Source organism: Pundamilia nyererei, unplaced genomic scaffold (genome assembly GCF_000239375.1).
Source record: "Pundamilia nyererei isolate P.nyererei 1_Seehausen unplaced genomic scaffold, PunNye1.0 scaffold00083, whole genome shotgun sequence".
In the NCBI taxonomy this organism is placed as follows: domain Eukaryota; kingdom Metazoa; phylum Chordata; class Actinopteri; order Cichliformes; family Cichlidae; genus Pundamilia; species Pundamilia nyererei.
In genome coordinates, this window is record NW_005187484.1 from 321,932 (window position 1) to 349,203 (window position 27,272).

At 39.7% G+C, this 27,272-nt stretch overlaps 1 protein-coding gene and 1 long non-coding RNA gene across 4 annotated transcripts in view; one reads left to right on the plus strand and one right to left on the minus strand.

Moving 5' to 3' along the window:
* Positions 1-674: 674 nt before the first annotated feature.
* On the minus strand, positions 675-12,098 carry LOC102202308 (uncharacterized). The gene is made up of 4 exons (XR_311871.2): positions 12,036-12,098; positions 5,878-5,961; positions 5,521-5,670; positions 675-1,025 (listed from the first exon to the last, which is right to left on the minus strand). It is a non-coding gene; the product is annotated as an uncharacterized LOC102202308 (long non-coding RNA).
* The window catches only part of LOC102202009 (unconventional myosin-Ic), a 59,605-nt gene continuing 37,951 nt past the window's right edge, over positions 5,619-27,272 (plus strand). Inside the window, exons 1-2 of one of the 3 annotated variants that reach the window (XM_005738313.1) lie at positions 5,619-5,679; positions 5,951-6,123. In XM_005738313.1, coding sequence (XP_005738370.1) covers positions 6,034-6,123 — 90 coding nt within the window. In that variant the 5' untranslated portion in view covers positions 5,619-5,679; positions 5,951-6,033. Of the gene's footprint in view, positions 5,788-5,950; positions 6,124-11,906; positions 12,269-27,272 lie in introns of those variants that run through there. The other 2 variants (XM_013912195.1, XM_013912197.1) reach the window with 2 other exon arrangements.

Consider the following 27,272-nt stretch of genomic DNA (forward strand, 5'->3'; position numbering starts at 1 on the left):
GTTAAGAATGAAAAATTAGCGACATATAAAAAAAACCCTGGTAGATAAAACTGATTTATAAATTATTATCTGAAATAAATATTGTTCAGTTGTTAGATGTAATGGAAAAAAATGACTGAAGTAGATAAACGTACAAATACGCACATATCTTTTAGAACTTTTAGGTTAAAAAAAATAAATCACTGAAATTTTTGTTATATACAGGTTATATACAAGCTAAAACTAATGTAAAATGATTACTCAAAATAGAGGTTAAAACAAATGTGTAAAATGATTAGGTACAAGTAAGTTTTGGATTATAAAATGGATTGATTATTTAGAAAAGTAATAATCTGATTTAATTCATAAGTGGAAAAATAAACTAGCAATAGCACTTTATTTTTTGCTAAAAGTAAATGGTGCAAATATTTTTGTTAAAAGTAACAGATTATGACTAAAATAATAGTGCTGGCTATATAGTTATAGCATATAAAATTAATCAATAAATTGTCAAACTAATAAACTAAACATAATGAAGAGATTGTTGAAACTGCTAACAGTAACAACATGTCCAGACACTGCCACAAGGTAGTATTTAATAAAAGACAAGTGGCATGTAGCATTCATTATTCAATTTTCTTATCCGAGTCACTGGGTGTGGTGTGGGTCATATAAGCCTTGACTGTCAGCTTCCAACAGCACCTTTTTATTTGTCTTTTAGAGATCTGCCTGCTGAAACATGAAACCTCAAGAGGGCAGCAACTTCCAGCTAATCTGACAATACATCACTCGTGCTAAAATAATTTCCATATTTACACAGGAGATGGAAGTGCTATAAAGGAAAAAATGTCAATAGTTTAACTTTCCAGTAATTATGTTTGAAGACACTGTTCTCCGGAGGGAGTGTTTTGGCCGTCGTGTCAGTGGCTCCCTCTTCTACATCTGCAGCCTAATCGGCGTCCTCTAGCTTCCTCTGCCTTCCTGTGGAAACTGGAAACTGCCAGCGTTCTGTTGTCGGAGCAAGATTACTGCTCGCAGAGTAGGACCTGGGGAACAAACGTCAATGAAATATTATGAACTTCCTCTTCGACTGTAGAGACAGCTGTTATAAATAGCTAGGATTATTTTCAGACAACACTTGTGAGATTTACTCAGCCCTGGTCTGATCTGGTCTGGGCTGAGCCTCCGCGTGGGATCTGGTTACAGGATTTGGCCTGCAGTGCCCAAATGCCCTTGATCCATGCAGCTGTAATACTGTACGTTTACACATGTGTACACAACGACTTGCAGTGTCACAAGTAGGACTGAATGCAGGAAATGCATGTTGGCTAAAGTAATATAAAGTCCCATTATATAGAAAATCACAAATATAATAGATGTGATTTAGTTGCTAATGAAAAGAAAATGAAGACAAACAATGATGAGAAATGTAACCAGTCACAATAAAAAGGTGTAAGTTGAGAGACAACACATGAAAAGGTGCTGGGGGGATGTTTGACCATGGTGAAGTAATATCATGGTTATGGGCCATAAAGAGGGGAATGTGACCATCAAAGGAATCTGACCAATAAATATTATTAAAGATTATATTCAACCTGCCATGCCAATGGAATCAAAGATGTGTAAGACTTTGGTATTTTTATATTTAGAATTTTTTGAAAACTCCAAACTACAAGAAAATCATAACCACCACCATCAACAAACATGGTCAAAGTCATCCAAGGATACTCTTGGATACTCCTCGGATCCAAGGATACTTGCAGGAGTTCTTGTTTTTAGTCAAGAATTGACAATTCTTGTCAATTCTTGACTAAAAACACTATAAATTATTTCAAAACACATTTGTTTCATATAAAAGCAGATATATGATGCAATACATCTTCCCCAAAACTGAAATGTCATTTTTCAGGTTCAGAATTGTTACTTTAAAAAAAGTTAAACATTGTAACAAAGTTCCTTTTAGCTAACAGATAGTAGATGTTATTTTATCCATTATGTTTCGCTATTGCTTTATACATAATACTAAAACTTTTGCTTCCTTTAATAAACTTATTTATAGCTAACCGTATCAAAAGGTTGTGTTTCACATATTTAGCTCAGAGGCTTTAACACAGTTTTAAAGCTTTTATGTTAATGAAATGAATGAATGAATTTTATAACATACAGAAGCCAGTAAAAAAGTCATATTAAACATTTTGCATAGCCTAACACAAACTTAAGCCCACTCATCAAATTCATTTTAACTTAACTCATCACTTAACTTATTCAATTCAATTCAATTCAATTCAATTTTATTTATATAGCGCCAAATCACAACATAAGTCGCCTCAAGGCGCTTCATAAATTATCACTAAATTAAAAGGATGCAGATTATTGGTTTTATCACAGCTGTAGGTGGGCTGAGTCAGAAGTCTTGGCCTGGAAAATCCCAATATTATACTCTTCGAGAGGAGTCACCTTTGTCATATGATGACTTACCTTCAGACTGTTGTAGCAAAGGAATCACACAGTGACACAAACACTACACACATATGTATAAAAAAGATAATACATCATTAATGTAAGACGGAAAAAGTGGCTTTGGATCCGCCTTCCCTTTCGGTAACCACTGAGACACTTCTCCATGGCAATGGAAAGGAAAGCAAGGAAGTTTAGTCTCCACAGTGAGAAAACGGATATGATGATTTAAGCAGGAAAATAGGAAAACAAATAATTACAACCCTTTTGTGACCTAGACTTACAGTAACAGGTTTTTTAACTGCCGTGTCCTCATCAGTGAAGATCTAATTACAGTTGATGGAATGACAGTGATTAGTGTGTTATTCTACAGTTCTTACTTTACTACCAATAATCTGCATTTGTGGCCACTGTGCTCTGTCTTTTCCATTTTATTTTCCTTTTTAACAGTGTATTTTCCTTGGAAGTCAATCACTTTGAAAGTATGTGTTCTTATTTTAAAATAGAACTGGGCAGAGACGTCTCAACTCCAAGATTGTGTGTAGGAATGTTCGTGTGCGTGTGTGTGTGTATCAAGGCTACAGATTTCCTGTTGATGCCAAGCTGTCAGAAATGCCTCCAGCTAGGGTCAGAGGTCAAAGGATGTGTGTCTCTGTCACTTCCCCTCTCTTAACACCAATGTGCGATGCCCCTTTGCAAAACACAGGACATACAAATCCTGTGTGACGCTCATGCTGAAAGATATCCCTTTTTATGCTACTGCTCATTAATTATGTATCAAAAAAACCTTTTATAGCGCAGGATTAAGAGAGATAAAAGCTGAATACTCTCAAGACAGACCCCTCTATGTGCTCTAAAGCTATCTTTTCTGTGGCTTGGCCATTCACCACACATATTGTGATGTGCCCAAATAACTGGATGTGACCTGTGGTGATAACAGTGAACCAACAGGGTGTGAGGGGTCTGGAGTCATCAGACAGTTTAGGAAGGTTATGCGAATGATGCATGTTTATCTATCAGATTGAAGCTGTTTATATGCTTCTGTCTCACATGCACCAGTGTTCGACTCCAGTGTCAAACATTACCCCTTTACCCCTGGAAGCATTCCTTCTGAGGAAGTGCACCACTATGAGAGCACAAGTCCCTTATTTGTTTTTAGAAAGCCAGCGATGCAAACGCCTGCCACTTGTGTGCACTGTATATCCTTAGAGAAGCACAAGTAGGTTCCGTCATGCACACGCTCAAACAAAAATGCATCTCTCTCACACATACGTACACACTAAATCATCTGGGTATGTGTTGTAAATGTCTGAAGCAGAATGCTGTTTCTAGAAGGAAACCATGTTTAGACCAACCCTGTATGTGTGTATGTGTGTGTGCATGCAATGATTAGTTATGTAACAGGAGCCAAAACCATAGGTAGCCATTTTGGGGTAAAATGTAGTTCATTTAAAATAAGAATTATAGCAAAAATAATGTTAACTTAAATCAATGAAGAAACAATCACATGTTGAGGTTGCAACACCTTACAAAGTATAAAGTATTGGCTAGATGGTAAAAATAGACAGCTCGTTTGTAGTAGTAAAAACGCCAGAAGTAGTGAACAATTGAAATTTTGGGGCATATTTAGTGCATAAATATATCCAGCTAAGTATAAAATAGCTTAAAGTAATCGACAACCTGCTCCTAGCTAGCTAGATTGGTGAAATATTAGCTAAACGCAATGGTTTAGTTGGCCGGCAAAAGCTAATTAAGCTAATTAAACTAAGTTACCTCATTGCAAAAGGTAAAAGGTAAAATACCAGTAACAGAAAGGTTAAGAAAATGTTAGCTAAAAGTAGCTTTTATTTAGCTAAAAGAGAGAGAGGTTAAATCCTAGCTAAAAGTAAAAAGTAAATTACTGATAGTGTTCAAATAAATGCTAAAAGAAGATAAATGGTAAAAAGAGCACATTTTTTAAACTAAAATGAAAAGATAAGTGAAAAGTTTAAACGGTTCAAATCATATAATAATATGTTAAATAAATAGTTTACTAGCTAGCTAAAATTAGGCCTAAACAATAGGTGAAATATAGTTCCTTTAAGGTAAGAAATGATAGAAAGACAAGCTAAATATATTGTGTAAAATAATGATTAAATAGTTTAAATATAAGTGGTGTATAAATCATAGTGAAAGTAGATAATTTGATGAAGCATCTCTGAATTCTGTCACTCCAAGTAATATCCTACAAGTGGAAACTTTGACCTGAATGGAAAAACAAAGAACAATTTCTGTCTTTTTAAATTAATGGCATTAAATAGTCTAACGTGTAAAATCTGCTTAAAATAGCAGGTTCAAGACAAGAGATAGGGCATTTCTGACTGAGGCAGAAATGCATGTTGGCTAAAGTAATATAAAGTCCCATTATATAGAAAATCACAAATATAATAGATGTGATTCAGTTGCTAATGAAAAGAAAACGAAGACAAACAATGATGAGAAATGTAAAAAGATGTAAGTTGTAAGTTGAGAGACAACACATGAAAAGGTGCTGGGGGGATGTTTGACCATGGTGAAGTAATATCATGGTTATGGGCCATAAAGAGGGGAATGTGACCATCAAAGGAATCTGACCAATAAATATTATTAAAGATTATATTCAACCTGCCATGCCAATGGAATCAAAGATGTGTAAGACTTTGGTATTTTTATAGTTAGAATTTTTTGAAAACTCCAAACTACAAGAAAATCATAACCACCACCATCAACAAACATGGTCAAAGTCATCCAAGGATACTCTTGGATACTCCTCGGATCCAAGGATACTTGCAGGAGTTCTTGTTTTTAGTCAAGAATTGACAATTCTTGTCAATTCTTGACTAAAAACACTATAAATTATTTCAAAACACATTTATTTCATATAAAAACAGATATATGATGCAATACATCTTCCCCAAAACTGAAATGTCAAAAAATGTTAAAAACCACTGATCTAGACTTTTATTAGCTAGACTTATGCATAGTTTATTTTACTGAAGATACAAATTGGTTTACCACTCGCTACGAGAGCACATATTTTTTATCTAACTAAAGACACATACTCACATGCACTTGTAAAACAAAAGACACATATCCTCTGTAAGTGGCATCCATCTTGAGTCAGGCTACGTACTATATCCTTCCCGTGAATTCAGCCAGAGAGGCAACATCCTCTAGCTGCATGAGAGGAAGCTCGCCTCACTGTGACTCTCCGCTCTGCAACAGGTAACACCCCAACCTCAAATCTCTGTGCCAATGCTTGTAAACTACTATCACCTATCACTACTGTATGTCTACTGATCCTCATGCCATGAAATAACATTTCTCTATCAGGTAAGGGTTCCCACTGAAAGATACTGCATGTGGTTTCTTTTCATTTCAGAGAGAGATTTGTGATCTTGCATGCATTTCAAATGAACCTACTATCTCTGATAGCTGCATTTTAACTTCTCTTGGGATGATCTTCTACGCACGTTCTCTTTCTGCTCAATCTTAGGAGTTGCAATTCTTTGGGGAGGAACAAGAAACACACACAAAAACAGGATCACTTTAACAGAAGCTAAAGGAATAAAGAAAAAAATGATGGAACTGAAGATCCAGCTGATCCCGACAGGGGAAATCATCCTTTCTCCAGGGAAGAACGGAGAAAACCACTGCCACAACTGCAAGGTCAGTTTGCATACACACTGTGACCATGGCTGAGGCCAGCTCTGGAGTCAGATTTTTCCACTCATCTTTCATTCCAGAGGTTTTATGCGGCTCAGTGGGTAGACATAGGTGCTGACACAGCTGAGGTTATAGGGTTCATCTCCCACAGGGTTGACATTGAGAAACTTTTACATAATTTAAGAACTGTAAATTGCTTCAGAATCTGCTGTCTGTGGTGATAAATCAAATGATCTGTGGTTAGTAAATGCATTTAAATCTTGCTTGGCCCTGAGCAGCGCTCTCCGAATTATAAAACGCATTACTCAGAGGTAATTATGCATGTCAAACCAGGCTGCCTCTGTAATTTCTGGACACGTTAGAGACATCTGTACTGTGTTACAGAACAAGACTCATGATGCTAAGTGTTAATTAGAGTGAATAAGAACCCTCTTTAAAGAAGTCACGGTGCTTTAAGTAGCAATTTGACATTCATAGTGTCTTCCCTAAAACGTTCTTTGGTGATACAAAGGGCATTTTTGGATATTTTCAGTAAATACCAGCACAGTTATAATATTGTGCAACATTGAGTGTAAAAGGTTTAGTGTCAGCCCTCACATAATTAATTATAGAGAGGATGTTGTGAGTCAAGTAACCTCACTGCATATGATGCATTTGAAAGCTGCTACATCCAATGTTTATATGCTAACAGTAAATTGATTATAGAGCGGCTTATAGAGAATTTTCACCAGACTCCCAGTTCCCTTCAGCTCTGCACAGAATTCTTACCCTGTTTTGGTTTGAAGGCCAAATGTTTAATGTTCTCCCGTTGTGCTGCTCGAAAAGTCCAAAAGTAAAGTTACCAACTAGCTGGTGAGCACAGGCAGGTATTTCCAAGTAAAGGTGGTTGAGCACCCACAGCAGGGCTAAAACAAAGGCAAATATTGAACTTGTTTTTATCAGGTGGTACAAAACCATCCCCAACTTAATAATGACACTGGGTCATATTGTAGTATCTGGAGGAAGTGGAAATAAAGGCGCTTGGCTCTTTTAAAGGGACAGTACCTAACCACTGGTACAGATATGTTGATGACACCTGGGTCAAAACCAAAACCCAAGAAGTAGAATCCTTCACTGCTCACATCAACTATGTGGATAAAAACATAAAGTTCACCAGGGAAGACACAAAAGATAACAGTTTGCCATTCCTGGGCTGTGCCGTGCGCATCAAAGAAAATGCGAACCTCAACTAGTTTTAGCGGAAGCCCACACACATGGACCAGTACCTCCTCTTTGACTCCCACCACCATCTGGAACACAAACTTGGATTAATCAGGACCCTACAACACTGGGCAGAAAATGTTCCCTCTTAGCCCAAAGGAAAAAAGAGAGAACACACACATGTAAAGGAAGCTCTTAAAACATGTTGTTATCCTAATTGGGCTTTCATCAAGTCAGCAAAGATGCACAGAAAAGAAGATCAGACACAAACTAGGGAGGATCAGAAAGACAAACGCAACAACACTGTCATCCCCTATGTAGCCGGTTTATCAAAAAACTCAGGAGAGTCTTCTCCTACACGTCTTCAAGAAACTCAAAGAAGTCCAGACGCTTTTCTTTCCAGGCTTCTTAGACTACGATAAAATGAATGACTGAGAATCTTCAAAGACATTTTCCTAAAAACAACAGTACAGTAAAGTACAAATAAAATAAAGTACAGTAATGTAAAAAAAAACAAACATATATATATATACAATCTGAACTAAGGCATAAAATGAAATATCCTGTCTTCTTGGAAAGCTTTCTTACATTAGTAGGAAACAAAAAAGAGTTTTTACAATATCATATCCCCTGGATGAGGTAGATTTGGTGTGTCTGTGTATATGTGTTCATGTGTAAGTGTTTTTGTGCATGTCTGTGCGTTTAAGTGTGCCTGAAAGCCTTTAAAGGACCATATGACAGGAAAGCGAGTGTATCAGCATTCTCTCAGATTTGGCCTGTGCTTTGATGCAACGTTTCCTGTTGTAGAAAATGGAAGTTATGATGGTGTAGATGTTAATAATGTCAATAATTAATGTTAATAATAACTCAGCGTCCAGCCTAACAGCTCCAGGTCAGTGGCTCTGAATTTTACTGGCCCATGTATATTTTTACTGGTCTGCGTAAAGAGAAAATTCTTATTTATCTTAAGTATTAAATATTAATATTAGTACACCCCATGCCCCCCTTTAGACTCACCCCTGCTTGGTGTAAGTATTACAAATAGAAAAATAGGATGGCTGCCATCAGCCTTCAGCAAGCTGTCTAATTTAAATCTCACATTGGAATAATTTAACAGTTCATCTTGTTTTTTTATAATCAATTTATCCAAGTTAATCGGCGAATCTTTGTCGCTTTACTAGCAAGCCTAGTTAAAAATTGGTGCTAAATAACGAAGGAAGAATTTCAATCTCCAAAACTGAAGCAGAAACAGAAATTGTCTGTGCCGTAAAACAGGCCATAATGTTAGTCGGATAATCCTCTAGAACAAACAAGAAAGAGGTCCAGTTCAGTGCCTTTAATTAGCAGAGAGGAGGCCAAGTAGACACAGATGTCGAGCAAAGCTTCTGTGCTCCTATGTTTAAGACTTATCGGTTTCCAAATGGAAGGAAGGGGAAAACTATCTATAGAGAGCAAAAACCTTTTTGTATTAGCGTGTAAACATGCCTTTAATGGTTTAAAGTTTGGCATTTAAAATAGGAGTCTATTCCTCGCTTTTGAAGCCTGTCTCAAGTGGCCATTAAAGGAACCACAGTTTTTGGCAGTAGCCATAGCTTTACATGTAGGTGAGCACACACAGTATAAAGAAATATGCCCAGACTCTGAAATAGACTCTATATGACGTGACTAACACATTTCATTTACATTTCAGCAGTTCATACTGTATGTGCTAAGCTCATATGTAATATCTAAATATAGTTGTCCACAGATTGAATGGAATTAGCTTTTTTTTTAAAGCAGTCCCTTTATGGGATAAGGTATCTTTTGGTAAAGTGTAACCACTGGCAGACACAGGTTTCAGATTTCTAGTAAGAGAATTGTGGTGTGGTTAATGCAGCCTGCTGCGTGCTGGTTAGTAATGACTGGGGAGGACTGGAATGTACCGTAGCCTGGATGGGAGGAAACGACAAAGACATTCCAGTACATGGCTTCATTCGTTCCCCTTCCCACATTCCTTAAAGGTCAACTCACCCTGCGTCTGGGTACATGTGAAAAGTGTGCGTTCCCTGACCTATAATGTGCCTGTCTTTCGACATCAAAAATCAACACCCACAATCACAGCACAGCACAGCAAAACTCAATTAGGTAAATTAATTCAGCATGAACAACTATGTACTGACTTTACTGATGAAGTGTGCAAAATATTCAGAACATTTATACAGTTCAAACTTTCCACAGATAATGCTTTTCCCCCTTTCTGAAAGTCTGGCAGCTGGTCAGTGAATGCTGGGATCACACTGAGTTTGTAGGCTAATGTAGGACCTTTTTGCTGCATTACAGCAGATAAGTCAAGTAAACCTTTTTGGTTTTTGTTAAGTGAAATCAGAACGATGTGGTGTTAACTGATCCTGGGAGAAAAGGAAAGATCAAGTGTGCTGCTGTTTGTTGATTTTGGAAGGGAAGTGAAGAGGAGACAGGGCTGGGCCTGAAGGTAAGGGGCCAGTGTCATGACCAGCTCTTCTGCCCATCTACCCATCCCCAACAGGATACAACGTGCGTCTGTGTGTGTGTCATTAGTAGCGGGTTGTTTGAGGCTGAATCGATCACCCCCCCCTCTGGCAGTGAAGTCACATTACAACTGAGACTGAGGTCACCTTCACATGAGCACAGTGCATAACTGCAGTAATATCTGATACAAAGTCCAGTGCAGGGGATTCAGACCTGGAATGTTTAATTTATTAGAGAAACAGAGTACAGTTAGAGTTTATCATCTAGGCTCTGAGCTCATCACTGACTGCACTTGTGACACACATAGAAAATGGGGAGTATTATGCTGTCAGAGCCTACAGGTGTATCGTGGGATGGTGCAGTTTTACTAGCAAGCCTAGTTAGGGGTTCACAGAGCAGGCAGCGATGGAGGGCAGCAGTAGCACTGGCAGGTCAGAGAGAGATGGAAAGTTTTGGTGCTTAAATGTACAGCCAAACTGCAAGGGTTCAGCTGTATGAACATGTTTAGCTGTCAAGTTTTCCCAATTCTTCAATGGAAATCTTAAAGTGTATGATTAAACTCACATCTAACCAATAATGTTCATTATTGGTCTCCTCTAGAGTATTGGCAGGCGAAAACAACCCTTATTTATCTTATACTTAGTGCAGGAGCTTCATTTATGTTACCTTTTTCTTATAAATGATTCAAATATTCAAAAATTGAGTCTGTCTTACCCTTGCATAATCAGCTAACTTTTTTTTAATAACTAAAAGGCATGAAAATGTGTTTTTATCTTATATCATTATCTGAGTTACAGGCCCTCACAGGGGTGGATGAACATTTAGCACTCTTTGGTTTGCATCAGATTTTCTAGAATTTCTGAGCCTCATAACTTTGTATTGCATGCACAGGAAAAAGCTTCAGTCTTTTCATGTTTATCAGGACTAGGGGAAGAGAGAATGCATAAGTGAAACAAGATATGACAGCTGTGTCACATCTGGACGATGCTCAATAAGGACAGTTATTAAAAAAAACACATAAAAAGTGCAAATGAAATATTTTCAAATATATATCATGACACTGACTTTCACTCATTCATAAGTACAATAATTTAAAAAAAAAATCATACTTTTTTAAAAACTCCCAGTAAACCTTTTATTCATTCTCTGCTACTCTCAGTGTTGTATCTTAAAACTTCAACAACCTTTCAGTTATTGTAAATGAAAATTTTAGCAGCAAGGGTGGAAATTTCTAGTTCTTTTTGGGGAATTCCTTCCTAACCGAAAAAAAACTTGGGACGATATGTAAAGTAAAAACAGAATGCAATGGTTTTAGAAACTCAGAAACCCATATTTTATTCACAAGGGAACATAGAAAACATGCCAAATGCTTGAACTGAGAGATTTGACTGTTTCATGGGAAATATTAGCTTATTTAGACTTTGATGGCAGCAGACTTTAGAGTCTCCTGTCACGAGGTAGAGCTGTGAGTGATGGCGTGCAGGTGCAGTGACGCCTGTTTGGACAGCAGAGGGTACGAGAACCCCGTGAAAACGACGAGAGCCGCTCAATGGAACCGCTGAGCTGCAGTTTGCCGCTGAATGGCCGGCTGGAATGGCACTGGTTAGCGGTTCCTCCAGACTCAAATATCTAGCATTTTCACGTCTACTTTTATGTCTGCGCGCATTCGTTTTCTACCCCACCCGTTAGAGGTGCCGATGGATGAACTTTTAACCCGCTCAGAGCTCAGATGGGTGGACAGCAATAAATGGCTATGAGTGTAGTTTGCGATCTCCCAGAGAGTTTGGCTTTAAAGTGAAGGGATCTGGTTATGATCTTCTAATTCACGAAAGCTGTCTGTGTATCATTCCTCATTTAAGCCTTTAGTCTCTGTCAGCTCACCGAGCACGCTGCCATTTATCAGGCTAGTAAAAGCAGACATTGTTTTGTTTTTTAATTTCTAATGTCCCAGAGACAAGAAGATAACAAAACCGCCTGAAGAGTATTAGCAGGCAAATCATAGTGCACGACCTGTCCGAAAGAAACTCATGACTCCTACGGGAGCTGTAGCAGGGTGGGTTTTTGGTTAACTTCCTGGTATTACGCGGCTGTGCTGTCCTTTGATGACAGAAAAATAAAGGAGAAATTACCACACCACTCCCATAGAGTTTAACCCCCGACAACTACGACACACTGGCAGTTTGTTTCATACTAGCATATCAGTTCACGAAGCATAGTGTAACTGATACCTGCAGTCCAGGAGAAGCCTCCGCGCTGAGGCAGAGCCCACGGTTGGAGAACTGGGAGTGGTGGTGGGAGGGTCAGGAGAAACCCGGCACACAGTACGTTACCTACTGACTAACAGTGACCAGTCAGTAAGTGGACTGGCTGACACGGCGGTGAGACACAACTCCAAAACCTCGGGCGGTGGAAGTGAGTGAAAGAAAAGCGGCATAGCGCGTTTGACCTCGGCTGTTGTAAGGTAAGCTTTCATCCAGTTTAAACACAGATTTTAAGCTAGGTGCCTCCCGCGCGCTCCTCGGCAGTTGCCCCACTGTGCTAACTGTTAACTTTGGCTCTTTCCAACCTCACGGCTGCTGTACTGGTTACAGCTGTGATACCGGCCAGTCTCTGCTCAGTAATTCATGACAGTGCAGCATGTTTGAGTGAGTGGGCTGAAAGTCCCCGTGTGCACCATATGGAGAGAAGCTTTTCACCAAAACGCCATTGTAAAAAAATAATAATAATAATGTGGGGTTTAAACGCGACACAGCCTGTTTGTGACTCATTTTACTCAGTTAAACCATACATCAAGACTCGTAATACAGCAGCAGGAGTCGTATTAGTACAGTGTGGTTAAAGCGGTTAAACTCGGTTATCTACCGCTGCTTCATTGTCTGTCATAAGTAATATATTAAATTGTGATGCATTTCAGCTAACCTAGCTAAGTGCTTAAGTTCAAAGTTTAAACATGCCCTGCTGGTGTGTTGCATATATACCGGTTTAAAGAATCAACATTACATGTGATTATTTTAAGTGTCTATGAAATCCAATACGAGACCCTTTTTTTGTTTGAATGAAGTTTGATCTGGCATTCTCTCCTCCGTCATGCGTACACTTGTGTAGGCTTGTATTTTCTGGGAGCTGGCTCACTGGCGTTCATTGAAAAGCAGTGCTGTGGACTTTTAGCCACGTAGTGATTTGGCCTATAGCCCACAAAATCAAATCCTTCAGGTTGGGGTTGTCTTTTTATAGACGCGAGACAGACACAGATTAAGACAGCAACTACACGGCTCACGTCACAGGCTTGCACACCTGATGCAAGCAGAAGGTGCTGCGGTGTTAATCATTTTAAATGAACCATCTCTTAATGGAGCTTTAAGAGACCCTGTGTATGTGTCAGAAGACGCTGGACTTGTGCTGAGAGAGAGTGTCTGCAATTGAGGAAGGGCTTGGTCCACAAACCTGTCCACCTGTTAACCTGTGTGTGGTTTGGAAGAGGTAAACATAATGCAAGCAGCTGGCATGTAATGCAGCCCACAGGTGCTGATGGCTGTCACGGGATGAGAAATCTGACCAAAAATACTGAGGCAGTGTTATAAAACCATTATGCTGTTTTTATCTTTGAGGAAATTGTGTTTTGGCATCTGATCTGCTGAGCTTCATCTTGATTATAAGAGAAGTTGATTACCCACCCAGCAGAAAGGGGAACGCAAAATAGCCTGTGCTGTAAGTTAAATAAATGCATGTGTAGACAGAAACCAGAAGATAGAAGTTCAGACAAGTGAGCCAGAATGGGCGGGATAGTCCTCCAGGGGTCAAGCTGCAGCAAGACCAGCTGACCAGTTCCTTCAAGGTCACCTGAAGGGCAGGGCCTCCCTGTGCTGACTAGCATGCTGCAGCTGCTCCTCAGCGTCCTGTTAAAGTGCTCTAAGTTTGATACAAGCTCCTTTTTTAAATGGCAGCTTGTAACTGGAGACGATTAGCCCTGAAGCAGGGTTGTACTGATCTGCAGGGTGGTCTAATTTGGGTAGCTCTTTAAAGAAAGTGCACATGGTGGAATTTTCAGCGTGCAAAGTCTGCACAATTATTCTACTTGGCACAAAATGCACATCAGCGTGCTGCAGTCAATACATTTTTCCAAAGCAGTTCCACCAGTTGTATACTCTGTGGTCAGTCACGTTTAGCTGCAGTTTCCATTGGGCTGATGTGGGCAGAGGCTTGAAGGCAGTTCTTCCCTTAGTGCTGTACTGCCGGCTTTATTTTATTTTAATGGGCTGGGCTTTCGGAGATATTTTGGTTCATGGCTGAGGCTGAGTTGTGGTGAGAGTGAAGTTTGGTAGTTTAGGGTGAGGTTGGGCTCTTCACTGGATGTATTCCTACTTCTGCATGGCTGGGTGTTTTCACTTTCCCACTTTAAGCACAAACACAATGCAAGGGTTTGTGAAATGCGTGCGTGTGTTTTTTAGATTATTAAGATAACGTTATGAGCTCAGTTTTTTTTCCCACACTCTCAGTTTTAATTTCACATCTAATTCTTACATGGATTCACATGAGAGGAAAAAGTTTACTGGTCCTGGCTTGTTCTTTGCCTGTTTATCTGATCAAATACTAGTCATGCTTCCCTCCACATTGTTATGGAAGTTAGTAGATTCCTTCATGCCAGATTTCTGCTGCCAGTTTCTGCAGTGCATTGCAGTGAGACCAGATGGGTTAGGGGATTGCCTGGAGCTGAATAAATATTGAATAAAAAAAGAGCACTGGGCGACTCCCACTTTGAGCATTTTGTTTTGGCGGATACAGGACCTGCTGTTGATGGGGTGAAGGTCTTCCCTGGCCTGTAGTTGCTCAGCTGCATGTCAGGTGGACTGCAAAGGGCACACCTGACAGCCTGGCTCCTAGCCAGATCACTACCATCCGCTATACAACAGGAAGAGAGAGGAACGCTTGCATGTGTGAATGTGTGATGTGTGTTGATACACGCTAATGTACTTAAACTTTGCTATAGGAAATACTAACTGTGGGGTGGGGGGGGAGAGACGGAGAGGAATTTCCCTTCATTAACCTCATAATGTCAACTTGTCCTGTCAGACTTGTTGATGTCAGCAAATGGGATGTGTGTTAAAGTTACGCTTGTCATGGTAAAGGGAGTGTAAACTTGAATGAGAGAAATGTACAAAACATTGGGTTTGTGGGCGGGAATACTGTCAGGGCCCATGCACAAGTAATGCCTCCTAGGTGACTAAGCTGCCTGCATGTAATGAGGTTTGGGTTAAGTAAAAAAAAAAATTAAATTAAATTAACTGCCATTTTTGTACTGAAGAAATTATTAGTTGAACTGTTGACTGTATATAAAAGATGGATGTAGACACAGTGGCATCTCCCGTTGTTTTCTAGACTCTGCCCTTTGAAGCCTCAGTTAGCTGGCACGTTATTTATTTCTCAACTATAAGTGACCATGTTTGCACAGGAGGGTGGAGTGCTTAGTTAACAACTAACACTAGTGAGCTTGGTTGGTAAGCTGCGTCCATGAACAAATGCGATGTACTGACACATGATAATGATTAAAGTTAATACTGCAGTTTAAAAAACAAAAACAAAACTGAAGCAGAAACTTCATGCATGGGCTTTCACATACAGCATACCTAATAATTGTTAAATAATTTCATTAAAGATGCCAACACAGTCAAGAGACTCGATACTAATGGAAGTGAGCTCTAGTAGACGTTGGCTGTGTTGGTCATAGTATTAAACTAACTTTGGAAAAAAAAAATTGGGTTGGGGACCGCTGGTTTAGATGACGACTACCACTTGTTTGCATGTGGGAAATGAAATCAGACCTTGAAATGGGAAGGTGTTGGAGATGCTGGAGGGGAGCGACTATTGATCTACCCTTGGGCAGACAGACTGTTGGAGACAGAGAGCACAATAACAGATTAACAACAGCCATGTGGGCTGGTACAATCCATTTCTATGGTTGTAGACTTTCTACATGCAGAATAAACTTTTTTGTTTCTCATCTCACCACGACTGATTTCTGGATAAGCAATCTGTGAACAACTAGCAATGACTTTGTGCTTGTTTTTTAAAGGTTCAGATTTCAAAGATTTGAAATAACAGAATTGCTGTAAAAGCTGAAGTGACTGATTGATAGATTTATTTTTTGTTAAAATTTGTGTAGTTGAAGCACTGGATTAAAGAAAGTATTCAGAGGAATTCAGTTAAAGTTGAAGGACCAAAAGAAAGTGTAGATCAAAGTCATTTGAAAATTTTTCCCCAGTTGTTCCTGTTTTTTTTTGAATAAACTGACCACCACCAGTAGGCAACAGGTGAAGTGTCTTGCCCAAGGACGCAACGACCGAGACTGTCCAAGCCAGGGCTCGAACCGGCAACCTTCCGATTACAAGACAAACTGCCAACTCTTGAGCCACAGTAAATGCCATTTGCTGTTAAAATGGACAAAAAAGAAGTTGTAATGTTTGTTCAAAAGAAAATTGGCTGAAAAACTGGATGTCTGCATACACAAAAGTTCTCCACTAAACACCCTGTATCAGTGAAAGCACAGAATCACAGTTAATGTCATTTACCTTTGTCACAGAATGATCTCGATGAAAAGATGTCAAATAGACAGGCAAGACTGCAGTAATTCATGACTTTTGTCTAATTCTTCATCTCTTTAACAAAATCATTTACATAAAAGTGCTTAGACTCAGTAGTGGGGTAAACATCAGTGCCATTTCAGTGTAACACCAGTCAGTCACTATAGTTAGGGTTAATCAGAATGAATCTCAAATAGTGAGCGACACTGCTCTCTTTATTCTTGCTGCACCACTTTACAGTTTGATGGTGTTTGTTAGTGTTAGGGTGCTGGAACCCTCTAGCTGAATGGAAGTAATGAGAGCTTGTCTCTGACAGTGAGTCAGAGTGTGTTACCTGTATGATGATGACTCGCAGTCTCGTAGGGTATGTGAGTACAGTATGTGCGCCTGGTTAGTTTTAGCTGTGGGCAGCTGCTTTAGCATTTCCATGTAATTCTTTCCCACATCCCAAAGCTTGACGAGTGGTACAGCGAGCCCTGCCCTGCTGGGAAAAAATGCTATGAGTGACTGCATCCTGCTTCTCCTCAGTATTACAGCCTTGACTGGTGTGTGACTGGAAACCACCCTGGACATGAGTCAAAATCCACACCAGCTTCACTGCCATTTTTGTACATGCGGTGTGACTGTAGGAGATGGGAAGTCCTCAAAAGACTGAAAGTTGAATGCTTGAGTTTTATTTATTTATTTGTCACAGTTCAAGTGTATTTGATGTGATGAAACAGCAAAAAGAAACAGACTGATGCCTGCTAACAGCCCTCAGTCACATCTGACAGGTTGAATTCGACTAAGTAAAGAACTGCTCATTCATGTTTAGTTACACAGTGCTGACTAAGTTGCTTCCTAATTCTGTTCTGTTGTAAACAGCCTCACCTGCACACCTTTACTCAGATTAACCCGATGATACAAGCTAAAAAGGTAATCCGATTTCCTCTGCTCTTGCACTTGTTCAATGTGTACTGGCAGGCCAGAAGGAGAGGAGCTCTGTGGGTGTTTGGAGGATCTTCTGCTGTGTAGTTGTGTTGTAACATTTTGGATAATTTTTCTTGGACTTTAAACCCTACTGGATTTGGCTCAAACGCTTACCTCCAGGTTAAACACAACAGTTATAAACGTACAATAATAGATATTTATTTGAATTGTACTCTGGCTCTGCCGCCCACATAAGCAGTAGGTAGGTGGTCTGAGGAACAAGAACACTCTCCTTGTCCTTACACTGGGCAAGTCAAACTGTGTAAACCATCCCAAAATAGGCCTAGAACACCTGTACATTTACCTTTTTAGTCAGGTGCGTGCATGTGTGTGTGATCTGCCCTCCTTACTCTAACAACAGGCAACCAAAGCTCTCTGGATCCTGCTGGGAACTTGCATGTGATTATGTCCACTCCTCTCCTGGTTATGTAATGTTCAATATCATCTGTCATTGTAAAGGCACACCTACCTGCTCTGTGTTTGCTGTGACATAACACCAAAGGCAAATCTCGGTGTTTGTTGAAAAAGCATTCAGTGATTGTGTATGCTGATGGGCATGGGAGCAAATATCAGAAAAATTTAAAGCTTTTCCCAGCTGTGCAGAATTCAGACAGGCTCAAATTTTATTCTTCAAATAAATTCCTCATTGTAGCCCCTCCCTACTCAGCACCCCTCTTAACTATGATAAGATTCAGGTTTACTATTCTTAGCTCACTGCGTGACTCATTCAAGTCAGATGTGTTCACACTGAAATTTGAGAATGAGGCATGTTTGTGTCATGTGAAACTGGAAAGCAGATGGAAAAGAAAAAGTCTGAGAAAAAAGAACTTGATGAAATTCCTTCCCAACACAGTTGCTGCCCTTTGGTTTAGTAAGCTGCCTTATTAAGTACACTTGTGCCTAAGCGGTATTGGACATAACCCCGAAATTTAAACCTCATCGCAAAATGCATACTTGCTAAGATTCTTCTCCCTGGGTTCATATCTTATATCTGTCTCAAACTGTTAATTGACAGATTTTATTTCTTTGTTTTTTATGGTTTTGTGACAGAATGAACTCATATCAAGTGTAAGAACCAAAAAGGACAGCTACATGTATCAGTATCAGTATTACCTGAGATCACTCTGGGTTTTTTTTGCTTGGCTCCAGCCTTTATTAGTTTCTGAACACTGTCATCGTACAGTATCTGGTAATGGTAGTTCTTGCTCTGCTCTACAGCCCCATGAACCAGATCTCCACTTGCTCCACCTTTTGGTTGGAGTTGACTTCCAGCTCAGTTTTTTAGAGAAGGACTCTTGCCACCAATAGCAGTTGGAGATGGGGGAGTTGGAGTATGTCTGACCGTGAGGCAAGGTCCTTGCTGGGAAAGCAGCAGATCAGTGATCACCACAACATCAGCCTGGCCAGTGAACCAGCTAGTGAGTAAACTTAAGATAGGAAGAGTTGAGCCTAGTATATAATATTGTTCAACTGTGTAATGTGAGAATAGTGCGGGTAACTGTTTAGTAAATTCAAAGAGTGGGTGTGTGTCATTGAATGCGCTACCCTCGCCTAAACCAAACAGGGTAGTCCAAGTAGTTAGAATACCTCTGATGCCAGAGATTCCCCCTTGTTGAGCTGTTGAAAGAGAGCAACTGTCTGCCCTGATTCTCCCAACACTGCCCACAGTTCATGTGTGAAAGCAGGTTAACTGGAGAGCGTGTATAATAAGAGCCTATCCAAGTCTCCCTTGACTACCTAGATAGCTTATCATCAGTCAGTTCTCAAAGTTCTGGTGTCAAAGTTCACCAATAAACCACATTCACTATAAAATTCAGTGATTGTTTTAGTATGCTCTCATATCTGTTGTACTAGCAACACAATAATTTATATAGTGGCTTTCATGAAAAACTAGTTTCAAATAAGTGTTGCAGGACTCTGAATAGGCAGCCCAACTTACAGGAAAGAAAGTGTGTGTTTGTTTTCATTTGCCTGGAGTGTGGTGATAATAGGCTGTCCTTGGGTAAGTCTTTGAAGGCTTCTCTCTCTCCACCTGCTTGTTAACCTTTAACCAAGTCTTTCCATGGAGCTTTGATAATGTCAGTACTAATATAGGCAGGGGTTGTCTTAATCTGAAAAGAGAGAAATTAAATTAAAGGGAAGAAAAGTTATGAAAGAAGTGTTGGGGAAGGAGGAGGTTGACTGCGTGAATTATAAGTGCACAAATAAGAACCCTATTCTTTCTGTGGAAAACTCAATGTGGCATGAAGGAAAAGGCAGATAGCAGCCGAAGCAAAGACGAAAATAAAGCAACCTATGGAGTCTGGAGGAATGCAAACAACAGCTGATGGATGAGATTAGAATGGCTGGCATGAACTAGGCTTTTTTGACAATTTTTTTTTTTCCCCCCCCCTAATGTCTTACATATGTACAGTGTCCTCATACAACCATGTAATGCACATTAGTGGCCAAAGGACACCAGGTTCTGGTGTAGTTGGGTTAGGTTACTGTTCATTAATTCTTCAGTCAGTCTGTAAAACCCTAACAGTGTGGGAGTGTTGGTACTGCTAAAGCCTAAAAATATTTGATTGTTTTTCCCAGGCACAGATTCAGTCCATTCTAATATGGGCTTTCTTGAATTTAGACGATTCATTGACAGACCTGTTGGTCGTGTAGGGTTAATGTGTAAATGTGTTTAATCCTCCTGTGTTTCACATGGTAAGGGGTTTATGTCATACTTTATACTAAAGCACTGTGCTACAACACTGTAAGAGCTTTCAGTCACCAGCTGCAATCCAGAAAGGAAGGAATTGGAGGGGTGGGCGATTAAATCCTCAAAATTATATCACAGTATTTCAAAGAAGTTTGCAATAATGGTATTTCTGATGATGTAGAAAGAAAGTAGTGAATGTTTTATTGATGATTGCAGCTTGCAGGCAGCAGCCTTTAATAATGAAAATTAAATGAAGCTTTTTTCTTCAGCCTTCCTTTCAATGGGGGGCTGTTACTGTTGATAGACTACTTCATTGGTGTCAACAACGTGCTGGCTGCAGCATTATAATGCAAGAGCAGAGACCCAGTATAGGTCAAATGAAAGTTTTTATGACATAAAAATGCATATTGGCATGCATATTGGCATGCATTCGGTATACTGTGGATACAGGTTTTATAGTGGAAGGTATAATATTGCAATATGATGCTGGAATCTGTCCATCTGCGCACAGCTGGAAGATGGGAAGGTCCACGGTGCTAGACTTAGGGGATTGAATTGAATTGATGATGCAATTCTGATCAAAAAGTGCCACCAAACATACAAGATTATATGTTATCACAACGGGGCACCCTGCCAAACTACAGTGTGTATGAGAGACACTGTCAGATGACAGATTTGCTCTGGAATGACTTTCAGTTTTCCCTTCAGGCCCAAAAAGATCTTGTTGAAGTTTAAAAGAACAAAAAGCAAAATTACAACATCAGCAGCGCCTTAAGCCCCAGACAACCAGGATTTCCTACTCCTGATTTATGTACAGCATATTTGCCAAATCATCACAGTTACCCTGAGCCACATTCCTGCTTTACAAACAGAAATTAGCAACTTTATTATCAAAATATCTACAGCCCTGCCCAGTCTGACTATGACAATTGGTTAAGACGTTGTTACATGTGTGTCTGCGTGCGTGTTTGTGTGAACTCTCTGCAGTACTAAAGTGAGACTTGGAACAGCTGCTCTTGTAGGTTCCCCAGCGGTATTGAATTATTATGGGTGTGGCAGTTGATTGAACACATTCTTAAAAAGATATTTAATCACACTGACTAAATCTAAAATAGGGATTCTACAGTTTTATACTAGTTCTGTCCACTCAGTCACCACTTTTTGACTTTGCATTCACAGCCTTATATTAGTTTTAACAATCGGCAGCAAAGATTTTGTGTTTATCATTTTAACATCAGTATAGATGCCGGAAATGTTAAGCTGAGAAACATCACTAGGAGCCTCTATAAGCTTGTACAATACATTTGTCCATATATATGTTTATGTTGATGTTGCGGGTTAAAGAGTTCCATCTTGCGCATTGTTTATTTGTTTATCTATTTATTTATTTATTTTTACATTTGGTGGCTTCCACACATATTCTGCCCTTCTGTCTCCCACATATTACCACTCATCCCCATCTCCACCCTCATTCAGAAAATGCTTCTGTCTCTGTTTATTTCAGTCTCAGGATGCCAGTCGCATCTGGCAGTGCATTTCATCACTGAGGATGACCCATATGTAGCTGTCTAGTCACTACTTGCTGGCTAAAACCATATGATAAGTGATATGTTTTTCACTAGAAGCCCACGTTGTGGTTGTAGGTGGATATGAATATTTAGATGAAAGTGGGAAATGAAGTGAACCATGATGTCTAGCTAAAGTTTGTTTAGTGTAGATTCTTTTAGTATAGTATGACAGACGTGCATTTCTCAGAAGCAGTTGCATATGTATGTGTCTGTATGTTCTGCCTCAGCAGCCCTACCCCAGTCAGAGAGGAGAGCGTTCAGAAGATGTTGCAGTTAAACTTTGTGTGACCAAACTGCAGAGCAGCTCCCTTGCATTGGGAGAGGGTCTGTGTTAAGTTACTGTCTCAGGAGATTGCTCTCATAGTTTAAGCTGTTCAAACAAGCCTTCGCAGTAATTTGTCAAGTTTAATGTAGGTTTGTGCTGACATGTCAAAAACACTGTAATGACAAACTGGATGGCCTTCTATTCAAACTTTCACTTTGTCAACTCCCCTTTTCTCCATATCCTTGCCTCCTGTACCACTCACGTGTAAATTTAACTGAACACTAATGACTTTATTGTATTCCTGTATGTGGATGCAGGCAAACACCAGCTAATTTTGATTGCTCTTAATTGATCCTTTATAATTTAAAATTTTATAACCTGAAAAAATAGAAAGTAGATAATAGGAGGGAGAAAAATAACACAGGCAGAGATAGAAGTCAGAAAAACGGCTCTGAAATGAAATAACGAGAGGAAAGAGGCTTTAGTAGTTGGTACTATTTACACTGCTTTAACATTCTCAGTAACTGCACATGTGCAAGCTTCTTTGCAACCAAACTCCACCTATCATGCTGTGACTGTCTTCATCTGTTGTCATTTATACTGGCCTGGGGAATGCATGTGGAAGGGAGGGGAGGTGCTTTACTCACATATGTGCATGGAAGGACAGAGCTATACCATGCAGAAAAAAATTTGACACTCTTTTGGCTGTAATCTGGTTTTGTTTTGCCTCTCAGCTGAACTGTTATTAACATCTAATCAGCAAAGGGGAAGTGCTCAGAGTAAACAGGAAATTTGCTGTTTGGGAACATAGCAACTTAGTCCATCTAAATGCTACTGGACTGGATGCATGCCGATTTGCCCAATTTTTGTGTTGTTAGTCAAATCTGATGAAATACTTCCTTATTTATTTAGTGCAGTCTAAACAGTATTGTGTGCATTGTTTATCCTGTATTCGTGACCTCTGTAGCTCATAGCAATAGCAGCGTCCAGGACATGCAAATAGACACAACAAGGAAAACGTGTGTGTGTGTGTGTGTGTGTGTGTGAGGACCAAAAATTTGAATGCTACTATACTTGTGGGGACCAACAGCCGCTTATAGGGACAAATTGTCCATTTGGTTAGGCATTCATTTTTGATGGTTAAGGTTACTGTGCGTGTGTGTTGAGTATTCAGAAAAGATTTGTCTATAGGAGTAGTCAAAACTAAATGTGAGCAGTTAAAACATCTGGCTAGTCAGTGGAATTGGTATAAGTCTGTAGTGGTTTCTCAGAAGCTCCTCTCCATATAAGGCCTGCTGGGTATAAAAGGACTGAAAGGCTCTATCAATAGAAGAGCAGGAAAAATGTGGAGGAGAAAGACTAGAAAAGGTGAAGAGGGGTGGGAGAGGGAGTGAAAAAATGTAGGAGATATGAGAGGGACACAAAAGAGACTGAAGGAAAGACTTAAGGAGTATTGGGACAGATTTGCACAACACAGAAAAAGGGGCGGGAATGGGGGTAGGACAGGCAGAATGTGTACTACGTTTTGAGTTGCACTTCGGCAAGTCAACACCTGCCTGTTGTTGAAATGTTTTGCTGAATTATTTGTCTGTGTTTTTTAACCCCTTAGCAGTCGGACGTACCGCCCACGGGACATTGGATGGTTTAGGGGACTAATTGGACTGCTAAGGGGTTAACCTCTGTACCTGCATATGACAGTCATACATACTTTGGGCATTCCTTTGGGTTTAGAGTTGACTAGGTGTTAACAATAGTTCCCTCTGTGTCATTAGGAGTTGGCTATACCATTTCTCACCATCTTTCTCATTATTGTTATTATTATTATTATGTAATCACCATATGTTGGCTGCATGGGTATACAGTGGTATACATAGTGTACAATATCAAGGATCGAGTAATATTTAGATATCAAGTTTCTGTTAAGTTTGTCATAGCAAAGAAATTTTGAAGACATTGCATACTTCATAACTATTGATCTGTAATGCTAAAGCTAAGAATCTACTATATGACCTGTGTTAATGAGATGCCAGTCAGCTTGACCTCTTCTCTTAGGCACAACACTGGGTGTTATTGAATGGAAAGCCACACTACGTTAATTGATTTTTTTTTTTTTTTCCAATTTTTTCCAGAATAGATTTTTTTTGGGGAGTCTTTATGAAAGCACAGAAGCATATATGGCTACATGGAAGCCCTTCTGCATTTCAGTGCATGCTGGCAGACTTGTTGTGAAGTGTCACACCCATTGACCCCTGCTGGGCCTGTATCACATCAACATCACCAGCTGTAAAAACAGTTTAAAATAGGGTGTTAATTTAGGGTAGTGTTTTACGGTTAGAGAGCCGCCTCCCAGAAGTTCTCTTCAGTCTGAAAATGTAGTTGAAGAGCTGGAACCTTAGGTACTAGTGGCTTAGATGAACAAACTGCCTCCCTCCATTCACACAGAAACCATCTCTGCAAAACTTGGCTGCCAGCTTAGCTCAGTCTAGGATTATGGCTTTGTGGAGGATGCTAGACAATCTAGGAAATGCCAGCATGACCAAAGTGCTGCTACAGTGGAAGTGTTGGGTGTGTATGTGTGTGAAGGGCAGGGAGTGTCCCGATATTTGGTGGGTGCAAACTGGCCTGCAGTTTTTATAAACCTAATTTGAAGCATGCGGCTCATCTTTTGTCACGTGGTTTCACACCTGATCTTACTGGCAACATCACACTTATGCTGTGCTATGGTCTAGTGCACATGGACACACACACACCAACACACCCACTGTGGTGATTCACTTAACCCGGAGGAGTCAGGCCAGTGAGAGAGTCACATTAAGTAGGTGGCAGAGAGAGAGAAACAGGAAGTGTCTGAGTGTATCTGAACCCTGGGATTCCCCCTTGTGTTAATATCGTGTTAGGCCACCATAAACTGACAGACCACCGGTTATGTCAGAAAACACACACACACACACACACACACACACACACACACACACACAGTAGTTTAATGTCTTAATTCCTCTTTAGTACAACACTTTCACCATCTGTCACCAACTTCCTGTCTCTCTCTCTCTCTCTCTCTCTCTCTCTCTCATATATGCCCTCTCCTCTCCGTTTCCCGACTCTTGTTTGCCGCCCACTTGGCCTGCATTCTTTCACTCTGACATCAGGGCCGCCCAGCACTGCCATTTATTTTTTCTCTCCTTTTTTTTACTTTATTTTGTGTGTCTTACTCTGCTTGTTCTCTTGTCTCCTTTACTAGCCCTGGGTCCCTCACTACCATCCCTCCATCTTATGGAGCTGGAATAAAGAATTATAGTTGTATTTCTCGAGATAAGGTCTGAGATGACCTTATTAGAGAAATTTCCTCTGTGGCATCATAGAACTAAAAAAAGTCTGAAAGAGAGGGTTTAGTGCAGGTTGAAGTTTTGCTCTGTGATCACTTGAAGTTATTATTTGAAACTTTTTCTGTGTTTAATATAATCCATCCATCGTTCTAACTGTATGAGAGAAAGTGAGGAAATCCATCCACAGCATATATTTCTTAACTGAGTATCTAAAGGGACATACAGGCTGTTTGTGCTGTTGACCTGCTATTTATATTATATGAGAAATGGGAAGAATAATAAATGTTGGTGTTAAAATTGCCTCAAAGGCTGATGATTTTACATCATTATTCAGAATAGAAAGTGTAAATAGAGTATGACGTATGAAGAAGGTTTATGAGAAGTGGGAGGAAGTATGAAGGAGAGAGAGTGAAAGAGAGAAAGTGAAATGTTGAGTGGAATGACTGTCTGTCTAATGTTAGGATCTTGTTAGTATTGATGTCTTGGTTGGGCAGCAACACACAGATTTACAGAGACTTGAAGCAGGAATTTAATGGTCCAATGGAGCACAGGGAGCAGCTTTAGATTTTCTTTATGATTTGTAGCCAGTAAACCAGGGTCTGATCCTCCTCTGGCTTTTGACTCACACTCCTATTCACTCCACAGCAAAGGAAGTCCAAGAGTTCATGCAATATTTATTGTTCAAACTATTGTGATGACTTGTATTAGCACTGATTACACGAACAGCTTTGTTATGTTGGAAGAACTTGTGGAGGAAAACCAGGCCCGACTGAAAGCTACAGTCCACAGAAGGAGCCAGTGAATGGACTTGCTGTGTGTGCGCGGTGATTTTTAACGCCGAGGATGCACTGAAATAACACGTCTTTACACTTGGCTTTAGTAATGATAATTCTCTTCCCTACTTTTTCATCAGTACTTACACTGACAGCGCTTCCTTACATGTAATTTAAATCTGGAGGTAATTATAATGGACATGAGTGGGGAATTTATAAGGGCATACGGATTGTACATATAAAAGAACATTAATGTAGAGTGCGTGTTTCAGTCGCATCCATTTGTTTTATTTCTTTATCTTGTCTCAGTTCAAGCTTTAATGGTCTGTTTCGTAACCCTTATCGTTCAGGCCCAGTCTAATCTTTCTGGCACTAAAACTGGTTTTGGTTTATGGTGCTATTTAACAGCAAGGGCCAATCCCAAGCTGTTTTGCTGATCTAGTCACGTCATATATATCAACATGTTCAATGCCTGAGATGTGTCATTATGATGAAACTTTTAGAGCACAGGCTGAAATTGAACTATGCAACCCTTTCATCAAGGGTGTGCTCATCATGATGCAACGGTGGGGCGCTGATAAAGAAATGATCCTGAAAGCTTGGGAGGAATCTTAAAACTGTGACAATCATTGTGATCTCACCGAAGCTGATACTACAGATTTGAAGTGCTCAGTTATATTTACTGTATGTCAAAACACTTCTTGGTTTGTTATTCACAACGACTTTAGATTCGTAGACAGCAGGATGCGTGCTTGCTTGCACACAATCTGCATCCTTTATGTGCACTATGCAAACAACGTAAAACGCAAGAAACACTGGCCAAAACTCCACAGGCAAGCTTTAAATAAACAAATGAAGTGTGATTGTGTGTGATAGATGCTTGAATCTGTGGAGTGTCATTCATTTTCTATGGTCTCTGGATGTCACGTTGCTTCCAGTCCACAGCTTTACTCTGTGGAGTTCAATGAAGTTGTCTTTATGTAAAATTACATGAGAGCAAGTGTTACATTTGTACTAAAAAAATAATGTTGGTCTGCTATAGCCATTGACTGTATATAAAAGATGGACACAGCCTCTGGAAGAGCCTTAAACCTGCATTCTTTCTAATCTCCAAGACGGAGGAAGCTCTGATTGTAAAATGAAGACAAACTGTAATGAAGTCAGTTTATACTTATCATTTATAACCCCACTAAACACTATCTTCAATTCTTTTTAATACAGTATATTGCTGACTTAATTATGGTGACAATACAAGACAAATGGATGATAAAGCCAGATAGCCAGGCGTGGGCCA